Raw genomic sequence first — 20,063 nt, 5'->3', positions numbered from 1 at the left:
ATTCATTTTGGTTAAATTAATAAAATTTGCAGCGCGAAGTTATTAAAATTTATAAATAATAATAATAATAAAATAAATATATAAAATAAAATAAAATAAAGACATCTTATCTTTCTGATAATACGTCCTTTACAGGTGTCGATCATTATCATCAAGAATACCCTGAGAGCTTGGAAAGAATGTTCAGATTCCCCTATGATATTAAAGTGTGGGTTTATATAGGATTTTTCTGTCCTTGACTGAAAAATGCTAGTCTTTCTGAATCTTGATACAGCGACATAACTAGGCTAGTTGTCGTCCAAGGCAAGAACTCGCCTTAGTGACCCCACCCCCCCCTTGACCAACCAAACCGAAACGATCTCCGACCACACGTGATATTGGCTTCACACAGTAATTCTCCTATTCCATTTTTAATTCAAGTGGTAAAGATTTACTTCAAAATTGTAATACGTAATTTAATTTATGTACAAGATAAAACATCAAACTAATTAGTATTTGATTGCCAAATAATCTCAGAGTAGCATGCTTAATATATTTTTATAGTCTTATTATATTAACTGCAAATCACAATGTTTTTGGAATTATGTCGGGACGTACATATGTGTAGAATGAATCAACAATCTGTTGCTTTAGAATAGAATATTTAATTGTAACAAACAGTCAAGCTGTTGTCTCGAGTAATACTCGGATATTTTGCAAATCTCTTAAATCGATGGAAGTTAAATGAAAACACAAAAATCTGGAACTAAAATTTAACTTTGCAGGTTCTTTTGGCTGCCAAGATTTTTACAATGTCCTCAAAATATAGCTCTGAAATATATATATAACTTATGCTCTATGAATATGATCCTAAGGTTGGTGAGTCGTTGTTGTCCTCTTAAGTTTCTGAGATACTTTGTTATGATCTTTAGTTTGCTAAAATTCCTTTCCTTACCTTATAATGAAAATAAATATTTGCCCAGTTTTGCACCCCCACAATCCGGCGCAGGGGGCACAAGCCCCGTTTGCTCCTTCTTAATTACGTCATTGTCTTAAAGACTTGCAAATTTAACTGGGACAGACGGGGCTACAAACGATCTTTTTTAATGTAATATCAGCTATTCACAAATAGCTCCTTTTTAACTGTAGGGATAACCATTCACCGTAATATACTAGATAAAATCAATGTTATTGGAAACAAATTAAGGTATCTGTTTCATTTAATTCTTAAAACATATGTTGATTTGAAAGCGTACAATGAACTCATTTTATCAGTTGGTAATTGAGATTTTCATTATTCCAATCAGAAACTTCCAGAAAATTATATTTTGCGCGAAAAAAAAAAAAAAGAGAGAGAGAGAGAGAGAGAGAGAGAATAATCACATAACATGTAAACAAAATAAATGTATCGGAGATTACAACTGAATATGCAAAACAATAAAATATGCTAAACATAACAGACTAAATGTCGACTAAAACCAGAGAATTCGTGTTATTGTTCACCTCAAAATCTTTTGAGTCGCGAATTCTGTCGAGAAATTTGAAGCTTAAAATATATAAAATGATAATCATGCCTGTTGTACTGTATGGTTTCGAAACAATGGCGCTTACTCTGATGGAATAATGCAGACTGAAAGTATTTGAAAACAAGATCCTTAAGACGAACATTCGGACCCAAAAGGAACGGGAATGGGGAATGGTGGAAACTTCATAACAAGAAACTGAATAATATATACCGTTTAGTAAACATTGTTAGGGGTCATCAAATCTAGGAGGCTTACGTGGGTAGGTCATGTAACCAGAATGGAAGAAAGAAAGAATGCTTTTAAAGTTTTAACTGTAAGTCCAATCGGAAAACGACCATTAGGAAGATCTAGGCACAAATGGGAGGATAATATTAAGAAGGATCTCGCAGAAATAGGAATACAATGTAGAAACTGGATTCAGTTGGTTAAGAACATAACTCAGCGGAGAGCTTTTTTGAGCTCGGCATTGAACCTCCGGGTTCAATAGGACATAGAGATAGTTAGGTAGTTAGGCATGAACAAGAAGAAACTATAAATTTGCAACACGGTGCTGAAAACAGAACTATCTTCAATAATTTCCCTCCATTAACTTATGGGATAATGTCGTTAGCTAGAGAGTTTAATCTTATTATAGCCAGAGAGTATCAAGTATCAGAAATGAGTTTGTGCATGTAGTTCTGAGAAATCCGGGTGATCTCCACTACCCTTGTCTCCTTTAACAGGTGTGTAGTTTCATTTTAAGTCTGGCTTCCAGATAGTCTACATTGGAGCGATGTTTCGATATAAAATACTACGTACATGCCTATCATACATGCAGATGCATTCTGACTTTTCGTCGCTAATTAACTTACCTTAAGTCCCTTATTAATGATTTGTATAGTATGAAAGTCAGCAATGTTACTTTCCTCTATTAACGATGTTTACATTATGCACATGCTGTAGTTTTTATTCTGTTTTCCAGTTATTCCACTCTGAAAAAGAATCAGTCATTCGATGGGAAAGAAAACAGCAGTTTCGCGGACGCAGTGGGTTTTCTAGTCGCAATAAATTGTTCGTGTTCGCATTAACTGTACTGAAAATGTAATAGATTTCATGGAACAATATTATCATTTACAATTTACACACAAACTAAAACTTTAATTAGTAACATAATTTTGGAGTTGAAGACATATATAGAAGCATCGGTAAAACAAGCATATAATAAACTTTTCTACTGTTTTCAACTATCATCATATCAACAATGGCCAATTATGGCTTTATTTTGTAAACTGAACTCAAATTAGGTTCTAATAAACTATTTAAAATTTGTAGTAAAATGTTTACCAAACACAGATCGAGATTTAAGAGAAATTTTATATCAAAACACAAAATGGTTTTGAGTGTGTGTCTTGGTTTAGGGTGATTTTTTCCTGCCTCACCAGTTTGTATTTATACAACCTGTGAAAAACATATACCAAAATGTATAACTTTCAGGCACTTAATAAGGTGGTTATGGAACCAAAACAGCACGTAAGATATGATGGAATGCATAACTTACAGTTGTTGGTAACCAATGCAATGTAGTTTGAAAATCCCCCGACTGAAAATATGGTTGACAAGTACTCAATGTTGTAAAGGCACTTTTTATATTGTGAAGTACCCAAAATTCAAACACGTATTTTGAAAATTTATTTTGGTAATTGTAAAATAAGGAAGCGATAATCAAAGTATTTGTTTAAGAAAATAAAAACAGATAACGTAGGCATCACACCACAGTTATAGTAAGTTTTCCTATAAGGAAATAACAGAGTAAGATATTTCATAAGGAGACCTGAGCTAAGCTCTACGCCACAACCAGGAAGCGTCCGAATCCCGGAAAAAGATTATGCTGGTTGAGTACGGAGAGTTGACTCGGGGAGTTGGAATTAAGTTGGCATACTGAAAAGACATCGATTGGAGATCATCAAAGCTAAACTGCCAGTGAGTATTATATCTATTTACGATGCTGGATAATCATAGTGGTTAAGTTTCTGTGTCATTACAATTTAGTAGATTTTTATTATTAAGACCATTTAGAGCTCTTATAGCTTGTGATGTGATGTCGAAAATATTCTAAGAAATTGATTTCTATTATTTCATTTCTTATCCTAAGAAATTCGTAAAATTCGTTCTTGAGTTGTCTTAATACACGGTGTTACAAATTTCTGATGAGCTACGCTCCTGCACTACAGGAAAACGATGGGACTTGCATAAGAAAATCATGAATGAAAAAAAAATAAATAAATAAATAAAATAAAATAAAATAAAAACCGTTGTTTGCCCCCAAAATCTGACTTTACATGTGTAAAAAAAACCTCCATAAAAGAAAACCGCCTTTTCGTACATCTACTTATGCACAACATAGTTTGGAAGTATAGAATAATTTTTAAAATTAGATGTAACAAACAATAAATAGTATTGAATATTGTTAAATTTACATTTTATTTGTAATTGAATATAATCATTTACAAGTATTTATGACAATAACAAAGCTTCAGTCTTTTGCTCTACAATATATATATATTTTTTATCCTTTGTTGTCAGTGAGTATAGTTATGTACTATGCATATTAACAATTTACAAATGATTGCCGTTGCAGAAATCAGTTACGAGTTCAAGTTCAAGTCCATACACACACAAATATCATTATACTTTTAGCTTTCCAACACAAGTTAACAGTTCAGTAACTAGCTATTCATGTACGGAAAGTTTCATTTTAAATAAAACTTCGTGAAAAGAATGCACTCTGCTGATATTTTCTAAAAAATAGAATGGATTTAGGCTTAATTGTTCATCTTGGTGTTTTACTTTACGAAAAATTTCAGTCCTTACTGAAGGGATACTAACGTTGCCAAGACATGTATAAAAAATAAAAAAAAAAAAAGTAATATTTCTTTGATATTTCAACATTTTGTGCACATTAGCGTCAAACAAAGTTTACAATGCAACAAAATTTTGGATACAAATTTATATTTAAATAGTTTCAACTGTATAATAATAAGTTCATTTATCTCAAGTGTGTTGAATTGTTTGTTTTTCGATCTTTCAACTTCACATTTTTGCTTAAGTTCTCGTCAGAGAAGGAAAAAAAAAGTATGATTTTGGAAGAAGTTTAAATTTGCCTACGAATTTAGAAAAACATTAACTCAATACAAAAGTTATTACATTGACACAAAGGTTCATTTAGAAATTTATAAAATTACCTATCAATGCCAAACTCACATATATTGGTGAGATAGAAACAAATATCGCACTTAGAATTTAAAAAAAAGCACATAAGAAATTCTAGAAATAATGAAATAGCAATAACATTTTAAAACACATTTTTCTGACCAGAACAAAATGAATTATTTAATATCTAAAAAATGGTCAGAAAAATGTGTTATAAAATGTTATTGTGATTATCCAGAACTATGGAGTATATTTATGATGAAATAGCACTCAAAGGATTACCTAATCACCTAATTAGAACCAAGGACTGTAAGCAAGGTACACTATTACATAGTTACCTGTGTAACAATAACTATCCCATTTTCGAAAATTGTAAGATCCATTTAAGAATTGTATTTTGTTAGAACTATATTGAACCAAAATAGAGATACTCTGCACAAACAAACTATTAGAAACAAAATAATAAAAATGTTTAAGTAATTCATAGTATAAACTAACCGCAAGATTCAAAGTACGTCATTCTTCATACATCAAAAAGCACCTACACAGATTTGGAATCTGGCAATACTGATACAAATATGGTGGATTCCTTTAAGATTGCTAGTAGTATAAACTTTTTAATCAGTTTATTATATCTCAAATACAACAGGTTTAAGATAACAGGAAAACGTATGACTCTTCATTTCTACATAATTGGGATAACACCGGAATCAAAGAACAACACCAAGATATGTGGCATTGAAATGACAATACGAATTTTTTTCTTAAAATCATTAGCTCTAACGAAGACTTCAACAAATGTGTAAGGTTGCAATGATCGGTACAGAAAAACACGCACTTGAGGTAAATACACACTTTACAATTACACAGTTATATAGGTGTGTACAAGCAATATGGAAACTTTATACCATTTTGGCTTGAACTAAGTACAAAGATTATTAAGAAATTCGAAGGTTCATTGACGCAGAAACAAAGCTTGCTATTAGACCGTATCGTGTGTCAAGCTGGTCCAATCAAAATTGTCATTACTCATCTCCTTAAGATCCATACATTTTTCGTGCAAACCCACAGATGTTTTCACCTGTACGATAATAAATGATCCGTAACTACCGAAAAGAACTACCTTAGGTAACTTTCTCCAATCTCTATTGAATAATTACAGAAGGGAACGAAATATTGTCGACACAACTCTTCAGAAAATGAACGAAAATATTACTTCGTACCTTTGAAATGAACGAAATTCGTGCATTGTTTGATTTGAAGTGAACAAAATTTCTACTTTAAAGTGACAGAAAATTCTGTTTCGTTCCTTAAAAACGAAATATACCAAGAAATGTGTTCCTCCTTAACTCTTCTCTAAATGAAAAAATAAAAATAAAAATCAATTTCTCAATACTTTCAAAAGGTATCCATCCAAGTGTGATATTAAGGGTCAGGTCAAGGTAGTCGTGAAATGCTTTGCACGTCATTTTAATATCGTCACAGCAGCTTTGGATAAAAAAAGCTGATTCGCTGTATCCATAGTATATCATACCACACGATTTAATTTTAACAGAATTCTAATTAGACTATCTATTAAACATAGTTTTCGCAGCCATATCGATAATGAAGGATTTCGAGAATTAAGCTGCTATCTACGAAAACCATTCCTTTTATGACTTTAGATGGCTAAAACCTCTAAAAACAAGCAATAAAGAATACACTTTTTTTTAAACATTAAGGTAAAGTAATACATATTAGGAAAATAAAGTACGGTACATTTTGAATTTGGATCAAAGATTATCACGTTCCATTTTAAAAGAAAATTACTTCCCATTTCCCTTCGAAAAGTTGAAAATACCGCTATTATACATTCTTCACATTCGATTTGATATATCTCCAGGGTGTATCAAAAAGACTCTATAAGTATTTTGAAAACTCATATTGATTGGTTTATTTATCTTACACACACAGTTTTGGTGTCATTTTGTAGCAAAATACATCAAGTTTTGACTCACGTAGTACACTTATTCAGATTTCAGAAACAAGCCATCACAAGCGCTAGCGCAGTTGCAGCAAAGATGGCTACCTTTACTTGTCTCGAGCGTGGTAGCTGTGTGTTTAGGTTTGAAGAATCTAAGTCTGCGACAACTCTGCAACGTAATTTTCTTACAAAGTATGGTAAAGATCCTCCCGGTAGGCCTACTATTTATTAGTGGCATAAGTGTTTTATTGAGACTGGATGTTCGGTAAGACACAACAAATCTTCACGTCGTTCCCGTACGTCTGAAGACGTAGAACAAGTGAAATGGGATGTGTACTGCATCACCAATGGAAGACACACTGAGCCTCTTTATGTATAAGGTAAATAATAATAATAATAATAATAATAATAATAATAATAATAATAATAATAATAATAATAATAATAATAATAATAATAAAAAAAAAATAAAAATAAAATAAAATAAAAATAATGTATTTTGCTACAAAATGACACCAAAACCATGCCTGTCAACTAAATAAATTAAGCAATATGAGTTTTCAAAGTTTACACCGACCAACCATGTGGTAAAGTCCGTTTTAATACACCCTGTATATTCTGAGTTGCAAAGCTTTCATTCACATTCTTCTGTATATACAAACAATTGGAAACAAACCCAACATTTTAAGTGTTAAATTCTGTACCAAATATCATTGAGAATTTCTTATTATACAGTATTACATAGTACTTACCCAGATCTTACTAGTTACCACTTGATTCATAACCCAGCCACATAACCACTTCATACAGAAACAATGCAACAATAGTACTTAACAATATCATTGATTTCTTATTATTATTTCATTATATATACACACAGCACCACTCATAGACTTATTTCTTTATTTTTTGACTGAAAGTGATAATTTAGAAAAAAGAATCACAGGGAAGTTACTGTGCATTACATTTTTAAAAATGAAGGCTGCACTGTTGAAGATTAATACAAATACAAATATTTTTAATTATAAATCTATCTATATATATATCATGTCTAACAATTCAGTAACATAAACCTCTTATATGAAAGAAATGAACCCCTGATTAAATAGGGTATGAAATATGAACATTATCTTCTTTCAGAAACATAACTATTAATAACAATATGGGAAATAACAAACCATTTTTTACGACAAAACACATATTTATACAAAACAAGTAAAGTGATTATAATGTATTAGTCATTCTCGAAAAATTTTTGACGTATAATTTGCTTCACTTCCTGTATTTCTTCTGAATTTCGATGAACAAGTTCCTCAATTTTTCTATTTTCTTTTTGAATCACTTGTTGCACTCCTTGAATGATATACTTAGCTAACTGTTCTTGCTCCGCAGATAAGGCTGGAGCAGCAGTTTCACGTTCAGGCTTCGGAAGTTCAATATTTTTGCCACTTTCTGCCAAAGAACGAACTAATGAGGCACCTGTAGCCCCTTCGTCCGAGGAGACTTTTTGTAAACTCAGCTTTTCCAATTCATGGCATAAGCTACTCTGTTGCTTTAGTAAACACGTCATCTGTCAATAAATAAATAAATAAATAAATAAATAAATAAATAAATAAATAAATAAATAAATAAATAAATAAATAAATAAATAGATAAATAAATAAATAAAAATGGTAACAAGTAGATGTATATTATAAAGTTACAATTACTATCAGAAACTTCTTAAGATTAACGATCTACAAAAGCTGTCCCAAAACAAGTGTCAGTAGCTAATCTTCTCGCAAAAGCTTAAAAGCCTTAGTGAGTGGTACAGAAAATTGACCTATTAGCCTTTTCCTCCCACTGCATGGTGTAAAACAAATATTTTCTCCGAAATCCGGTGTTGCCAAGAAATTTGAACTGTTTGATAGTTCTCGGCCAGAAAAGAGGGTGTGTAAAAGGTTATCTCTGTCACTTGAAAAAGGAATGCAATGTCTTACATGTTTTGGTGAAGAAAAAAGTAGCCTGGAAGCTCGAACGGTTTGTGTGTGTGTGTTTTTTTTTTAATTGTTTTATTTGACACTTTCAGCAGAAAATGCAAGCAGTTGGTCAGTATGTTCATTTTCGGAGCATCTACCTTTCGTTGGCGATGGGGAGGAAAAAGAGAAGAAAAAGCAAAGTGACCTCTTCCGTTAAGATGCAAGCAGTTGGTCAGTATGTTCATTTTCGGAGCATCTAACTTTCGTTGGCGAAGGGGAAAAAGAGAGGAAAAAGCAAAGTGACATCTCAAACCCACATTTGTAAGTCATTAATCACAGTTAAAAGGGGGCCAAAAATATGGCAACGTCTTTGGACACACGTTAAGTTACAAGATGATACAACTGTTTGGACAGTTCCGAATACCACCCACTGAGAGCCATCTTGTTGCGAGAACTGTACCGTATTTTCAAACAATACTATGAGGCGACTCGACAATCATATAGGCACGTAGTTCAAATCGTTGCGTAACTGTAACAATGAGCCGAATGTGTTCGTATTCACTAATCTACGCTCAGCAGCAGTGCGAAAGTGTGTCGAATTTTACACTTCACGTTTTCCGAATTGTGAGTATGAATATAAACACGGAACATTGTTGTATAATTTGTTATTGTGTTCGATGCAGTTTATCGGTCTCGGCGACTGTGAAGAAGACGAAGAAAGCCTATAAAGAAGAATGTTCACGTGAGAGGACAATATTTCGTTGGCACAAAGCACTTGTTGAAGGTCGCGAGGGAATTGCGCTACGAATAATTTACGGAGAGAAAGTATGTGTCGCGTTTCAACAGGCCGTTCGTTACTTGGAAAAGGAGCAAAAATGCAATATTACTGATAATTATAGCGAAAAATTGTTGTAAACTTAGTCGTAAAATAAGTATATATGTTAAATTTCTGTGGTATCGAGAATTCTTTACCTAACCTAAACTACCTCGCAGCTCGCTTTACCTTTAATTAATAGGTTAAACTTTTGCCTACATTGTTGCCGTGTAGCCCCATGGCGTTGTTTGGAAAGGATAGTTGTTTTGGAACAGCCTTTGTAAAATGTGTTCTCAGTGACGGATTTCAATAATATCAGAAAATAATGAAAACATAATCACACACTGTAAAAAGTACACTATGTGCATTTTCTCTCAAACATTCTTCAGTGATTAGACATAACTAATAATATTATACAAGGTATTTCAAAATGAATTTCGGAGTTTTACGGCTTTGTAGTATTTATTACAATTAACTTACAATTATGAATAATACATGAAATGAAAGAACTCAGTTTTGTACGCACGCATGCGCATGCACTGTTACCTCTGTCTGCCGTTAGAAAGCGCTAGTAGCAAAGATGGCGACTAATAAGCAGAAAGCTTTCGGTGTTTTATATTTTGCAAAGCCTGAACCTGTAGTTACAGTGCAACCGTCTATGTGGAGAATTTTACTGCCGTTAGAAAGCGCTAGTAGCAAAGATGGCGACTAATAAGCAGAAAGCTTTCGGTGTTTTATATTTTGCAAAGCCTGAACCTGTAGTTACAGTGCAACCGTCTATGTGGAGAATTTTAACGAGACGCTTACAACAACTACGTCCTTTCGTTTGCAATTGCTACAAGCTCTAAAGCCTACAGATTACGGTTTACGTGCCAACTTTACAAGTGAAATGTTGCTGCATGACGAGATTTTCTAAATCGTGTCGTCTTCAGTGATGAATCGCCATTTCACCTAAGTATGTGAACATTCAATGCTCACGTCTGGGGGGTCAGCAAATCTCCACGAGATGGTACAGTTGAAAACGAAACACCCCTAAATTGAATGTGTTTTGTGGCATATCACAGCGGAAAGTTTATGGTCCTTTCTCGCCTATCGTCTCGATGTGTGTCGTGTGACGAATAGTGCTCACACTGAACACTTGTAGCAAAAACTGTTTGATCTGCTCATTCATTTGATGTATTATTTTTAATTGTATGTTCGTTAAATGTAATAAATACGTACAAAGCATTAAAACCCCGATATTCATTTTGAAACACCCTGTATTTATTCATGTGTTTAAATGTTGCGTTCTACTTTTTGAGAACTTTCCGCCTAACTCATTATCATCCAACAAACACACTGCTACTTGTTAGTTTTTCTCGCTACTTCTTTCCCTCTTTATATGACGAAGTATTTAGCGAAAGTCCTTATCGTGTACTTTTTGTTTTCATTTTTTCTAGTAAGGAATCATTTTCTATTTTCGCTTCGAGATTCTTTTGTTTCAACCACTACATATAGAATACTCTATATTTTACAGTTTTAATATACATGAACACCACGAATCTTTCTTACATATATTTTATTATTTTAGAAAGCAACGCGTAGGAGTTTATTTTCACGCTATATGTTGCTGGTATCTAGTACTTTATGATGTCGTGGATACCAAGTGGAACTGTGTATTTTATAGAGGCATACTTCGCTAGTCACTTGTGTCGTAAATTGTGTGTGGATGCAGAGGAAACTGTCCTCCTCATAAAAATTACATAACCTAACTCTAATAATAGAGAGATCGACTTGATATTTTAATTTTTTCGATTTTGACTGAATACACTTTTGTGCTATTCAATGCCATTTTTCCAAAGTACACGTCGTATACATTTAGTTTTTCTAATTCGAAACTTTTGTTAATATCATCCTTCCAGCTTAGGTCAGAAGAAATCAACCTCACATGCACTTAAGAAGAAATTAATCCAAACGCTTGATTTCATAAAATTTAAGCGCGTGATTTTTTTATGAATGTAAACATAACTAGGATGATTTTCTGTAAATTGTGCAAATTAATTTTTTGCCCCTTCTATGCAGAGTTAGCAACTTACCAGTATTATACGGGGGCTCTCGAACTTGGCACATATTTAAATTTCCCCCTGTCCCACGATTTGACTTAATCCAGAAGGTCCTTTCATCCATATTTTTGGATTTAAAAGATCCAATATATTTCAAACGAAAATTTTCTTGTAAGCCTTATATATGGAGAACTACATAGTGTAGCCAAACCTAAACTCTCACTTAAGTCAATATGATGTGCTTATTCCGTTAAAAAAAAAAAAAAAAAAAAAAAAAAAAAAAAAAAAAAACGAATATTCAATTTAGGGGCCGTCGAATAATATTGTGGCCCCTGATCCAAAGACTAATTATTGGCCACGATCGCAATTGTTAGATTCTCTTTTTTTTTTTTTTTTTTTTTTTAAGATCATTCCTGAAATTCTTGAAAATATTACTTGAATCTGCAGCGTATTTTCAGAAGAAATTTTTTTAGCTTAACACACTAACATTGAGGTAAATTTTCATGTTGAGATCACCGTTCTTGCATAGGGTTACATGCGTAGGATCGACACTGCGTACGACCGAAACTGCGTACGATCGAAACTAAAACCGGCGTAGGATCGAAAACAGATAAGGTCATATGATCGAACAATAAAAAAACAATTATTTTATAATCACAGAATATTAAGTAATAGTATTTTTTTGAAGTTATATAGGGAAAAACCGGAGTAGGATCAAAACTGTATACGACCGAAACTGCGTAGCGTCGAAACTGCGTAGGATCGAAACTGCGTACGATCGAAACTGCGTAGAATCGAAACTGCATAGAAACGAAACTGACAAATAAAATAGTGACAAATATAATTAAATAATCATACAGGGGTGTACCCAGGAAGTTTTTCTTGGGGGACTATGACTTATTCAGGAGGGCCAAAAAAGCTGTCTTGTCTCAGCAGGGAGAAAGGAGAAGCCTCCCCCCAAAAGCCACTACTTCTGATCAAGTTGGCAAATTCCTTGTTCAGAAGATTGCCGTTAAGTTCAATTGACTTAGCTTAACATTTTCTTAGTTACCTAGTTGCTGTGAATTGTCACTTCTTTTATAGACTTTGCAGGTGGCACAATCGAAGGTTCATGTAATTAGTTCAAGTTTTTGCTAGTTTGGGCTTCGTCTAGGACTGATCTGATCTGGAGAATTTTCCTGACTTTCCCTGACCACTGGATTTTATGACAGGTGTCGGATGACGTTGACATATAAATAAGGAATGAATAACGGTGAATATTTATTCTATAGAGACAAATAGTAACGAATTGATCATACGCATATTCCACTTACCTCCCATAAAATACTATGATCATTAAGCTGAAATTGGTGTAAAATTAATGTTGGCAAAAATATATTTTATAAAATTTCCCTGACTTTCCCTGATTTCCAGTCCTTTTTGCTGAGCTTGCCTGAGTTTTCTCTGACTTCCCTGACCAGTTAGGAACCCTGTATAATGAAAAGAGGCAAGGCTCTTCGAATGAAACGTAAGGGCATGGAAAAAATATTCACACCGTCCACATTGTTGTAGGAGGAAGCACAGAATACTTCTAATTCGTTAACCAACAATGCTCTATTGCTGAGGGTCCAAGGGAATAGCCTATTGAATTGCCAGCGTTCGTTTGCTATTTAACATAGGGTGCCTTACCAGCGAGAGATCAAAAACTTGGTGCGATTGAAGGAATTCCACCATTTACATTGAAACCCACCAATTGCCAACAACTTTTCTCTCTTTCCATTGTACTTATCTTTACTCATAACGGAGTGGGTCTACGGCCCAAGACTTTTGATACACCCGATATATAGCCAAGACAGTTTCTTAAACAGTTCTCACCTCCTCGCTACAAGGTGATTTCAGAGGATGTAAACGAAACATTGAAAATCATTCGAAAAGTGGAACATATTTGGCTGAGTTCTCCTTCTTCTTTAAGTACCTGCTATCTTCTTTAAAGGTGAAAGGACAAGAAAATTAGATTGAAAAAGGTGATTTCAATAACTCAATGTATCTGCTATAATCTTTTTCAAGAGTGCAAAAACAAGGAAATGCGATTTAACAAGGTAATGTGTCATTATCCTCTAAAATGCTTCCTTAAGTGATATTAATATTTCGTCTAATTTTGGTATCTTTTTCCTTTAAAAAAAAAAAAAGCACTTTACATTGGTATAGGGCACAAATATATTTAATTATCTTACATATTACAGTGTTATAATTGGCCACTGCTGTCCTTAACAGTTTTATATATGTAAATTTAATTTAATTAATTAACAATAATACCTTACATGTTCCACTCATATTCTCGCATACAGTGGTGTTAGGTTGTGTTAGTCACAATTCGAAAACATGACAGATAACTTCATCTGTAACACTAATGTCGAGGCTCTATAAGTTATGTCATATATACTATGTGTGTGTACAGCGGCGGCGGATTGGACGTTAAAAGGGGGGGGGGGAGACATGATCTGAATATTTGTATATTAATGTTAGTTTTCTTGGTTTTGCTAACACTTTGGTTGACAAAAGGTTGTATAACTAATAGGATGCTATAGGATTTGTTTCTTTAACCACGAATTTGTAACTGCGGAATATCATAAATGCTGTAGGCAAACCAATGGAAAACGTAGTAGTTGTTTTTTATTACTCTTTTTTGAATCAATATTCCTTACTATTAGAAAGAAGAAAAGACATTTTAGGAACTGTCAATTTTTGTGCAATTCAAGAATAGCTTTTTTTGCGAAATGTTCTCTCAATTAGTTTCAAAGTGGCTGATTAACAAATCGAGTCCTTGTAAGAACGCTGAAAGTACGTTGAAATTGTTACATAACAGTAGTTTAATTTTTGAGCCATTTTCCATGACAATTAAAACGCTGTACCTTTCCTTTCTTAACTGCACAGGAAGACAAATAACCAATACGTACTCTCGCAGAGGCAAATATTATGCGGTACCTTTTTTTTCTATGAACCAATAATACATACAAAAACTTCCCATTTCGAAATGAAACTATATATATTAAGGGATCACTTCAAAAAAGAGGGGGAGCAACTGCCTCCTCTTGCCCCTCTAATCACCGCCCCTGTGTGTGTATATATAAAGTATATACCAACCTGTGAGAGAATGTCTGACACTCTCTTTCCCAGATCCAAAGGACGATCTTTCCACTCTTGAAGAAATTTGGCCATTCGATCAACTTCAACGGAAATGCATTTTCTAATCTCATGCACACATTCAAGCTCCATCTGTGCCCCAGGCAACATTAAGTCCCCCATTTGTTGCTGGAGTTTCATAGACATTAGCTGCTGCTTTTCTAGATCTTCTCGGTACGCTCGCAGGGCAAGTTCAATTGACTCTGTTCTCATTCTATGTTGCTGAAATAAAGAAACACATTATTTAACAACATTACCTTTTCTACAATAACAATAGAAGCAGCTGTTAATTTAGTATAGACATAAAATTTCTTATCAATATGAATAAAGATGATATAAAAAGGGCATAGTTAATTTGTATGTTATTTCACCGAGAACTTCAGATCGAATGACTCAATCTGAGTAGTTTCCTGTTCATTCTAAGAAAGACTAATTTTCCTAAGTGACTGAAAGACTTATTCAAACCAGACCATTCGTTCTGAGTATATGATACATAATATAAAACCAATACTTCTAAAAAAAAATCCAATAAAAGGGGAAAATGGGGCAAAATGAAGAAATGGGACTAAGACTGAAAGCAATAGGCACTTCGTAATGTTAAGGGCTGAAGTTTTTATAAATATTAGAGATAATGTTCTAAAACAGAAACGACACTTAAGAGCCTGACATACTAAAAATAATACAGAATTTACCATTTTTCGTTTGCTTATTTTTCATAAGTGAAAGGATATAATGAAATGCTAACTTACCTCAATCTTAAATAATGTTATTCTACAACAGAAAATATGAACCTGAAAATTTTTCAGTCTTGCCATCCACAGAAATTATAGTGTTGCCAAAAAAACATTTTCTCCAAAATCTAAGAAGGTAGCGACTAGAGGAACGAACTTAACTGCATTTGATTAAGTACCATGTTGTTTTGATATCTTGTGAACTACTATTTAAATAACAATATTATTTAATTTTAATAACTTTACGTTAAAACTATTTTGTTTATTACAAACTAAATACAACTATCATTTAAAAAGAGTTCACAGGATTCCAAGACAACATGATACGTAATCAACTGCAGTTCGTTCGAGTTCGTTCCTCTACTCGCTGTCTTAATTTAGATTTTGAGGGAAATGTTATTCTGCCAACACTGTAATTTTTATAGATGGCAATATTGAAAAATCTTCAGGTTCATACTTTCTGTTGTAGAATAACATTATCTATGATTGTGCCAAGTTGCATTTCATTATCTTCTTTCACTTATGAAAAACAAACAAAAGAAAAATGGTAAATTTTGTATTATTTTTAGTATGTCAGGCTCTTGAACATTAAATTGCACACAGGCACACAATGCTTTTAAGTCACAATCCCATTTCTTAATTTTACCCTACAAAAAAGCCTTCTTTTTAGCGCATTTTATAGAAGCAGCATTGTTTTAAATTGTTTTCAAGGTTATTCTTTACTTTTTTAGTCTTTACTGAATATCCTTACAATGAATTCTCTAATTCCAACTTCCTTAATGGAAATATTACGTGATTTCAGTGTGTGAGCTTACATATTTTACTTTCTAAGAACATTTTACAAGACTTACAACAGTTCACTCAAAACAACACTTGTGAAAGTTTGTAACTTCTTCGTTAAATAAGTAATATTTAACTGACGTTGCCTACACATATACGCACTCTAAATACATTTGTAACAATTAATTTTACAGTAAAGCGATATATTAATAGAGTGAAAATTACGTGAAAATACTGTATTGTTATTTGGATTATGCATCCATGCAAACTTTCACAACTCTACTCAGTATGAAAATATGTGGAATTTCAGTTGCACGATTTGACTCTAACAAACACACAAAGAGAAAAGTAACTTAATAAAGGGTTGTGATAAAAAAAAAAGAGGCAAGAGTAAAAAACAGAAGCAGTAGTAGTAATAATAATAGTACAATGTAATTACTACTCTTACTACACCACGGTCTACGGGGTGCTCCGATTGTTCCAGAGAAATTTATCTTTAAACAAGTCTATTGTCATTTCTTGATACGACAAAAGATATTTTGAAACTAATAAATAAATTAAGCAGAGAGATTGCAAAATGATTATTTGAATTTAGTAATTATTTTACACATGTAAAATGTAAGCGATAGACTGATAAAAACAGTCCAACATTTAGGCCTTTTAGAGCGACGTTTTCAAACTGTGGTCCTCTTACATTGACCATTAGTCGAAGAAGACGAAAAAATAATGTTCACATGAATTGTTCATCACACACTATAGCTACGAATCTCGAACAGGTATATTTTATACAAATAATAGATGATAAAATTATATAAGATAAAGACTATACACATTCTGATAGCTTATATAGATGTAATATTGTCAAATATTTTTTATGACCTTCAATAATTTTTAAAGTACTAATCCTTATTATAAAGCAAAAACATCTCAGTCTGTGAGTAACTCTATACCGGCGAACATATTTCTATATTCATAATCCTGATCTCAGTTTCTCAATCACGCTACTTTTCAATAGTTCACAATGAGGCTAATAGGTGTCACTAGCTATGCTGTCTCCTACCTGACCCCCAGAGATGTCGCTAGTGTGCAGGTAATTTGCAGATGAGCCGAAGGCTTTAGAGGAAATTAAAACTAATTTAAAAATTAAGTACATTGGTTTATGTTCCAAACATATAATAATAATAATAATAATAATAATAATAATAATAATAATAATAATAATAATAAATTCGCTTTCTAACGAGACAAGGGCAAAGTGGTACATATAACATTCTGAATAATAAAAGTGGTCTTCATTTGAAAAAAAAAAAAATGTCTGAGTAAAGCTGCTTTAGAGCAAACAAGATAACTGAAAAACGCACGTGAATCAAGTGAATGAGGAAAAAGTATGATGAAGTGAAGGTTGTGGGAGCACATGTTAGAATCTCAAAGAAACCTGTAGATAAGGATGTTTTTCTCCAAAAACTTACATGCTTCACATTGAACCAGGTGTTCGGTCTTCGGGTTTCGCATCAGAAGTTCTAACACTGAATTATCTGTCCCATAATAAATAAATAATATCTTGCACTAAATTTATAATGAAAATTATCGATGCATTCACAAAAAAAGAAATATCTTCTTTAAGTCATTGCAAAAACCACTGTTAAATAATATCCGTAAGGAACAAGAGTAGCAAATGACTACTGATCCACGAATTCTTCTTAAGTATATCACGAAATGACCGATTAGGTTCCTTGAGGAAAACAAAAATGGAAAGATGACGTCAAGGGAAACCTGTAACAGCACAAATAATACCGGAAATGGAAAAGAAGTGGACGAGCCATTTCCTTTCAAAGCATCTTCGAATGCTCTGACGTAATAACAAGGCCATAGCAGAAAATTATACAAGTGGAAACTAACAAGAGCTAAAGATAAAACCGTTCTTATGCATGTATGATTTCGACAGACAATATATATATATCACGTCAGTGAATGTAAGCTACAAGACAGAAAAGGAAGACGAACAAATGAAATGCAAAATCATGTGTTCATTCATAAGATCATTAATTAGTTTTTTTCATTTGCATTCATTTATAAATACACAAGGTCATTGGTTTTTAATACACATGCTCACACTGTAATAGCAAGGTATTCTTATAAACAAGTTGTTACACAAGATTAATTAGCACTTCACGCGGAAAAATACAACCAGAAGACTCTTACCTCAACACATGTATGTAGTTGAGAAGTTCATGAATATTCGTCGCTAATTTCTGAATGAAATGAAATATTTAGTTTTGTTGTTATGCCTTGAAGGTTAAAGAATTGACTGAGTGATTACATCTCCCGTGAGCAATGAGGTTATATACGATGGGACCTAGTTTCTAGTAGAGTCTGAACCACTATGCCCTTCCACCGGGAATCGAACTGGGCATCTCATAGACAAATGGCACACGTGATAGACATTAGAGAAGTAAGAAGGGCTATAGGTCAAGGGAAACAGATAGTAAATGAATGCGATTAATCTAAAAATTGGTGGAACGAAGAGTAGGGAAGAAATAAAGAATCTCGAGACAACCTTCTGAACTTCCTTGTGGCTAAGCAGTTAGCGTGCGAACCTTTGGCGTGGGAGACCTGGGTTCGTTTCCCAGCGGATGCTCATGTGGTTCGAATCCCATGTTAAGCTGTAGGTTCACGTCTCATATAGCCATGCTGCAGAAAGGGACGCTAAACTGAAATTCAAAACGAGATGATCCTCACTATTGGAAAGCAAATTTATCATTATGCTCGGAGGGATGTTGGATAGGGATCAGAAAGAAAGGATCAAGAACCAGCATTAAAGTAACTTAGATGTCGAAGAAAGTACAAGAGAGAATATTACACTGGAATGGCCATGTTATGAGAAGAAATTCTGATTATGTCGGTAATAAAGTGGGGAAATGGAAGTAGAACGCAAAAAAGAGGAAGAAGTTCAAAAAAGAAGACACACAGATTGTGTGACTACGAATGATCAAGAATAATCGAGAAAAAGAATATGAAATGAAATATTTCAGTTTTACACCCCACGGTTATGCCAGCTAGATTAAAGGAGACAGTGATGATGAGAGATGAATGCAATGGTGGAATGAATAAAGTGGGAGGAAACGGGAGAACCCCGAGAAAACACACACACGCACTGTGTTTGTTGAACACAAAGTCCACTTGGTGCGAATTAGGACCGAACCAACCCCACGCACCAGAGGTGAACGCTCTACCACTGAGCAACCGCGGCCAAGAAAAATAATAATCGAAAATGATGTAATCAAGCAAGATGGAAGTGAATTATCAAAAATGTCGACCCCTTCATACGCAGGAAAAGACAGGGTAAAAGAAGATCATTATTATTATTTTGATCATAATTTTGAAAGAATGTTAATTAAAATTATCTCAATTTTATATTAATAGAATATTAATAGAATACATAGCTTTTAAAAAAAATAGCTGAAGACTATAAAGAGTATTCTATGATAAATATATCCATATATGAGAAAGCCACAGTAGTAAAGCACTCACCTCCGATTCGATTCCAGGCAATATGAGCTTGTGGTGGACAATATCATGACCATGGGTTTTCTCAGGTTTTTCCCGTTTCCTCCCGCATTCTCATTCCCCCAGTTATTTCATGATCATTAACTGTCATTAATCATCTGTCTATTATTTTGTACAATGTTTATCTTACTAATATAAGTTGTATAATCTATACCTATTTGAGACTCTCGTGTAAGAAATTTACCTCAATTATATTTTTTCTGGCTAATGTTCAATCTAAGCGGACCAATCGGAGAGGGAGAGAGATGTAGATTTCGAGGACCACTTTTTGGACCGCAGATCGCAGTTTAAGACTCGTTGTTCTAGAGTTAATTTTACACTAGTGTCACCTGTATCAAATACTTGTAAGCTT

At 33.4% G+C, this 20,063-nt stretch overlaps 1 protein-coding gene across 3 annotated transcripts in view; it reads right to left on the bottom strand.

Annotated features, from left to right (window-relative positions):
- Positions 1-3,946: 3,946 nt before the first annotated feature.
- olf186-M (Ki-ras-induced actin-interacting protein-IP3R-interacting domain olf186-M) overlaps positions 3,947-20,063 on the bottom strand; it is a 434,062-nt gene continuing 417,945 nt past the window's right edge. For all 3 annotated transcript variants that reach the window (XM_081745924.1, XM_081745927.1, XM_081745925.1), the window contains 2 exons: positions 14,595-14,855; positions 3,947-8,227 (listed from right to left, as the gene is read on the bottom strand). In XM_081745924.1, coding sequence (XP_081602050.1) covers positions 7,892-8,227; positions 14,595-14,855 — 597 coding nt within the window. In that variant the 3' untranslated portion in view covers positions 3,947-7,891. The remainder of the gene's footprint in view (positions 8,228-14,594; positions 14,856-20,063) is intronic.

This window comes from Thermobia domestica, chromosome 18 (genome assembly GCF_964235325.1).
Source record: "Thermobia domestica chromosome 18, izTheDome1.hap1.1, whole genome shotgun sequence".
Taxonomy (NCBI): Eukaryota; Metazoa; Arthropoda; class Insecta; order Zygentoma; family Lepismatidae; genus Thermobia; species Thermobia domestica.
Note: the sequence above shows the minus strand (reverse complement) of the source record. Positions and strands in the feature narration are given on the sequence as shown.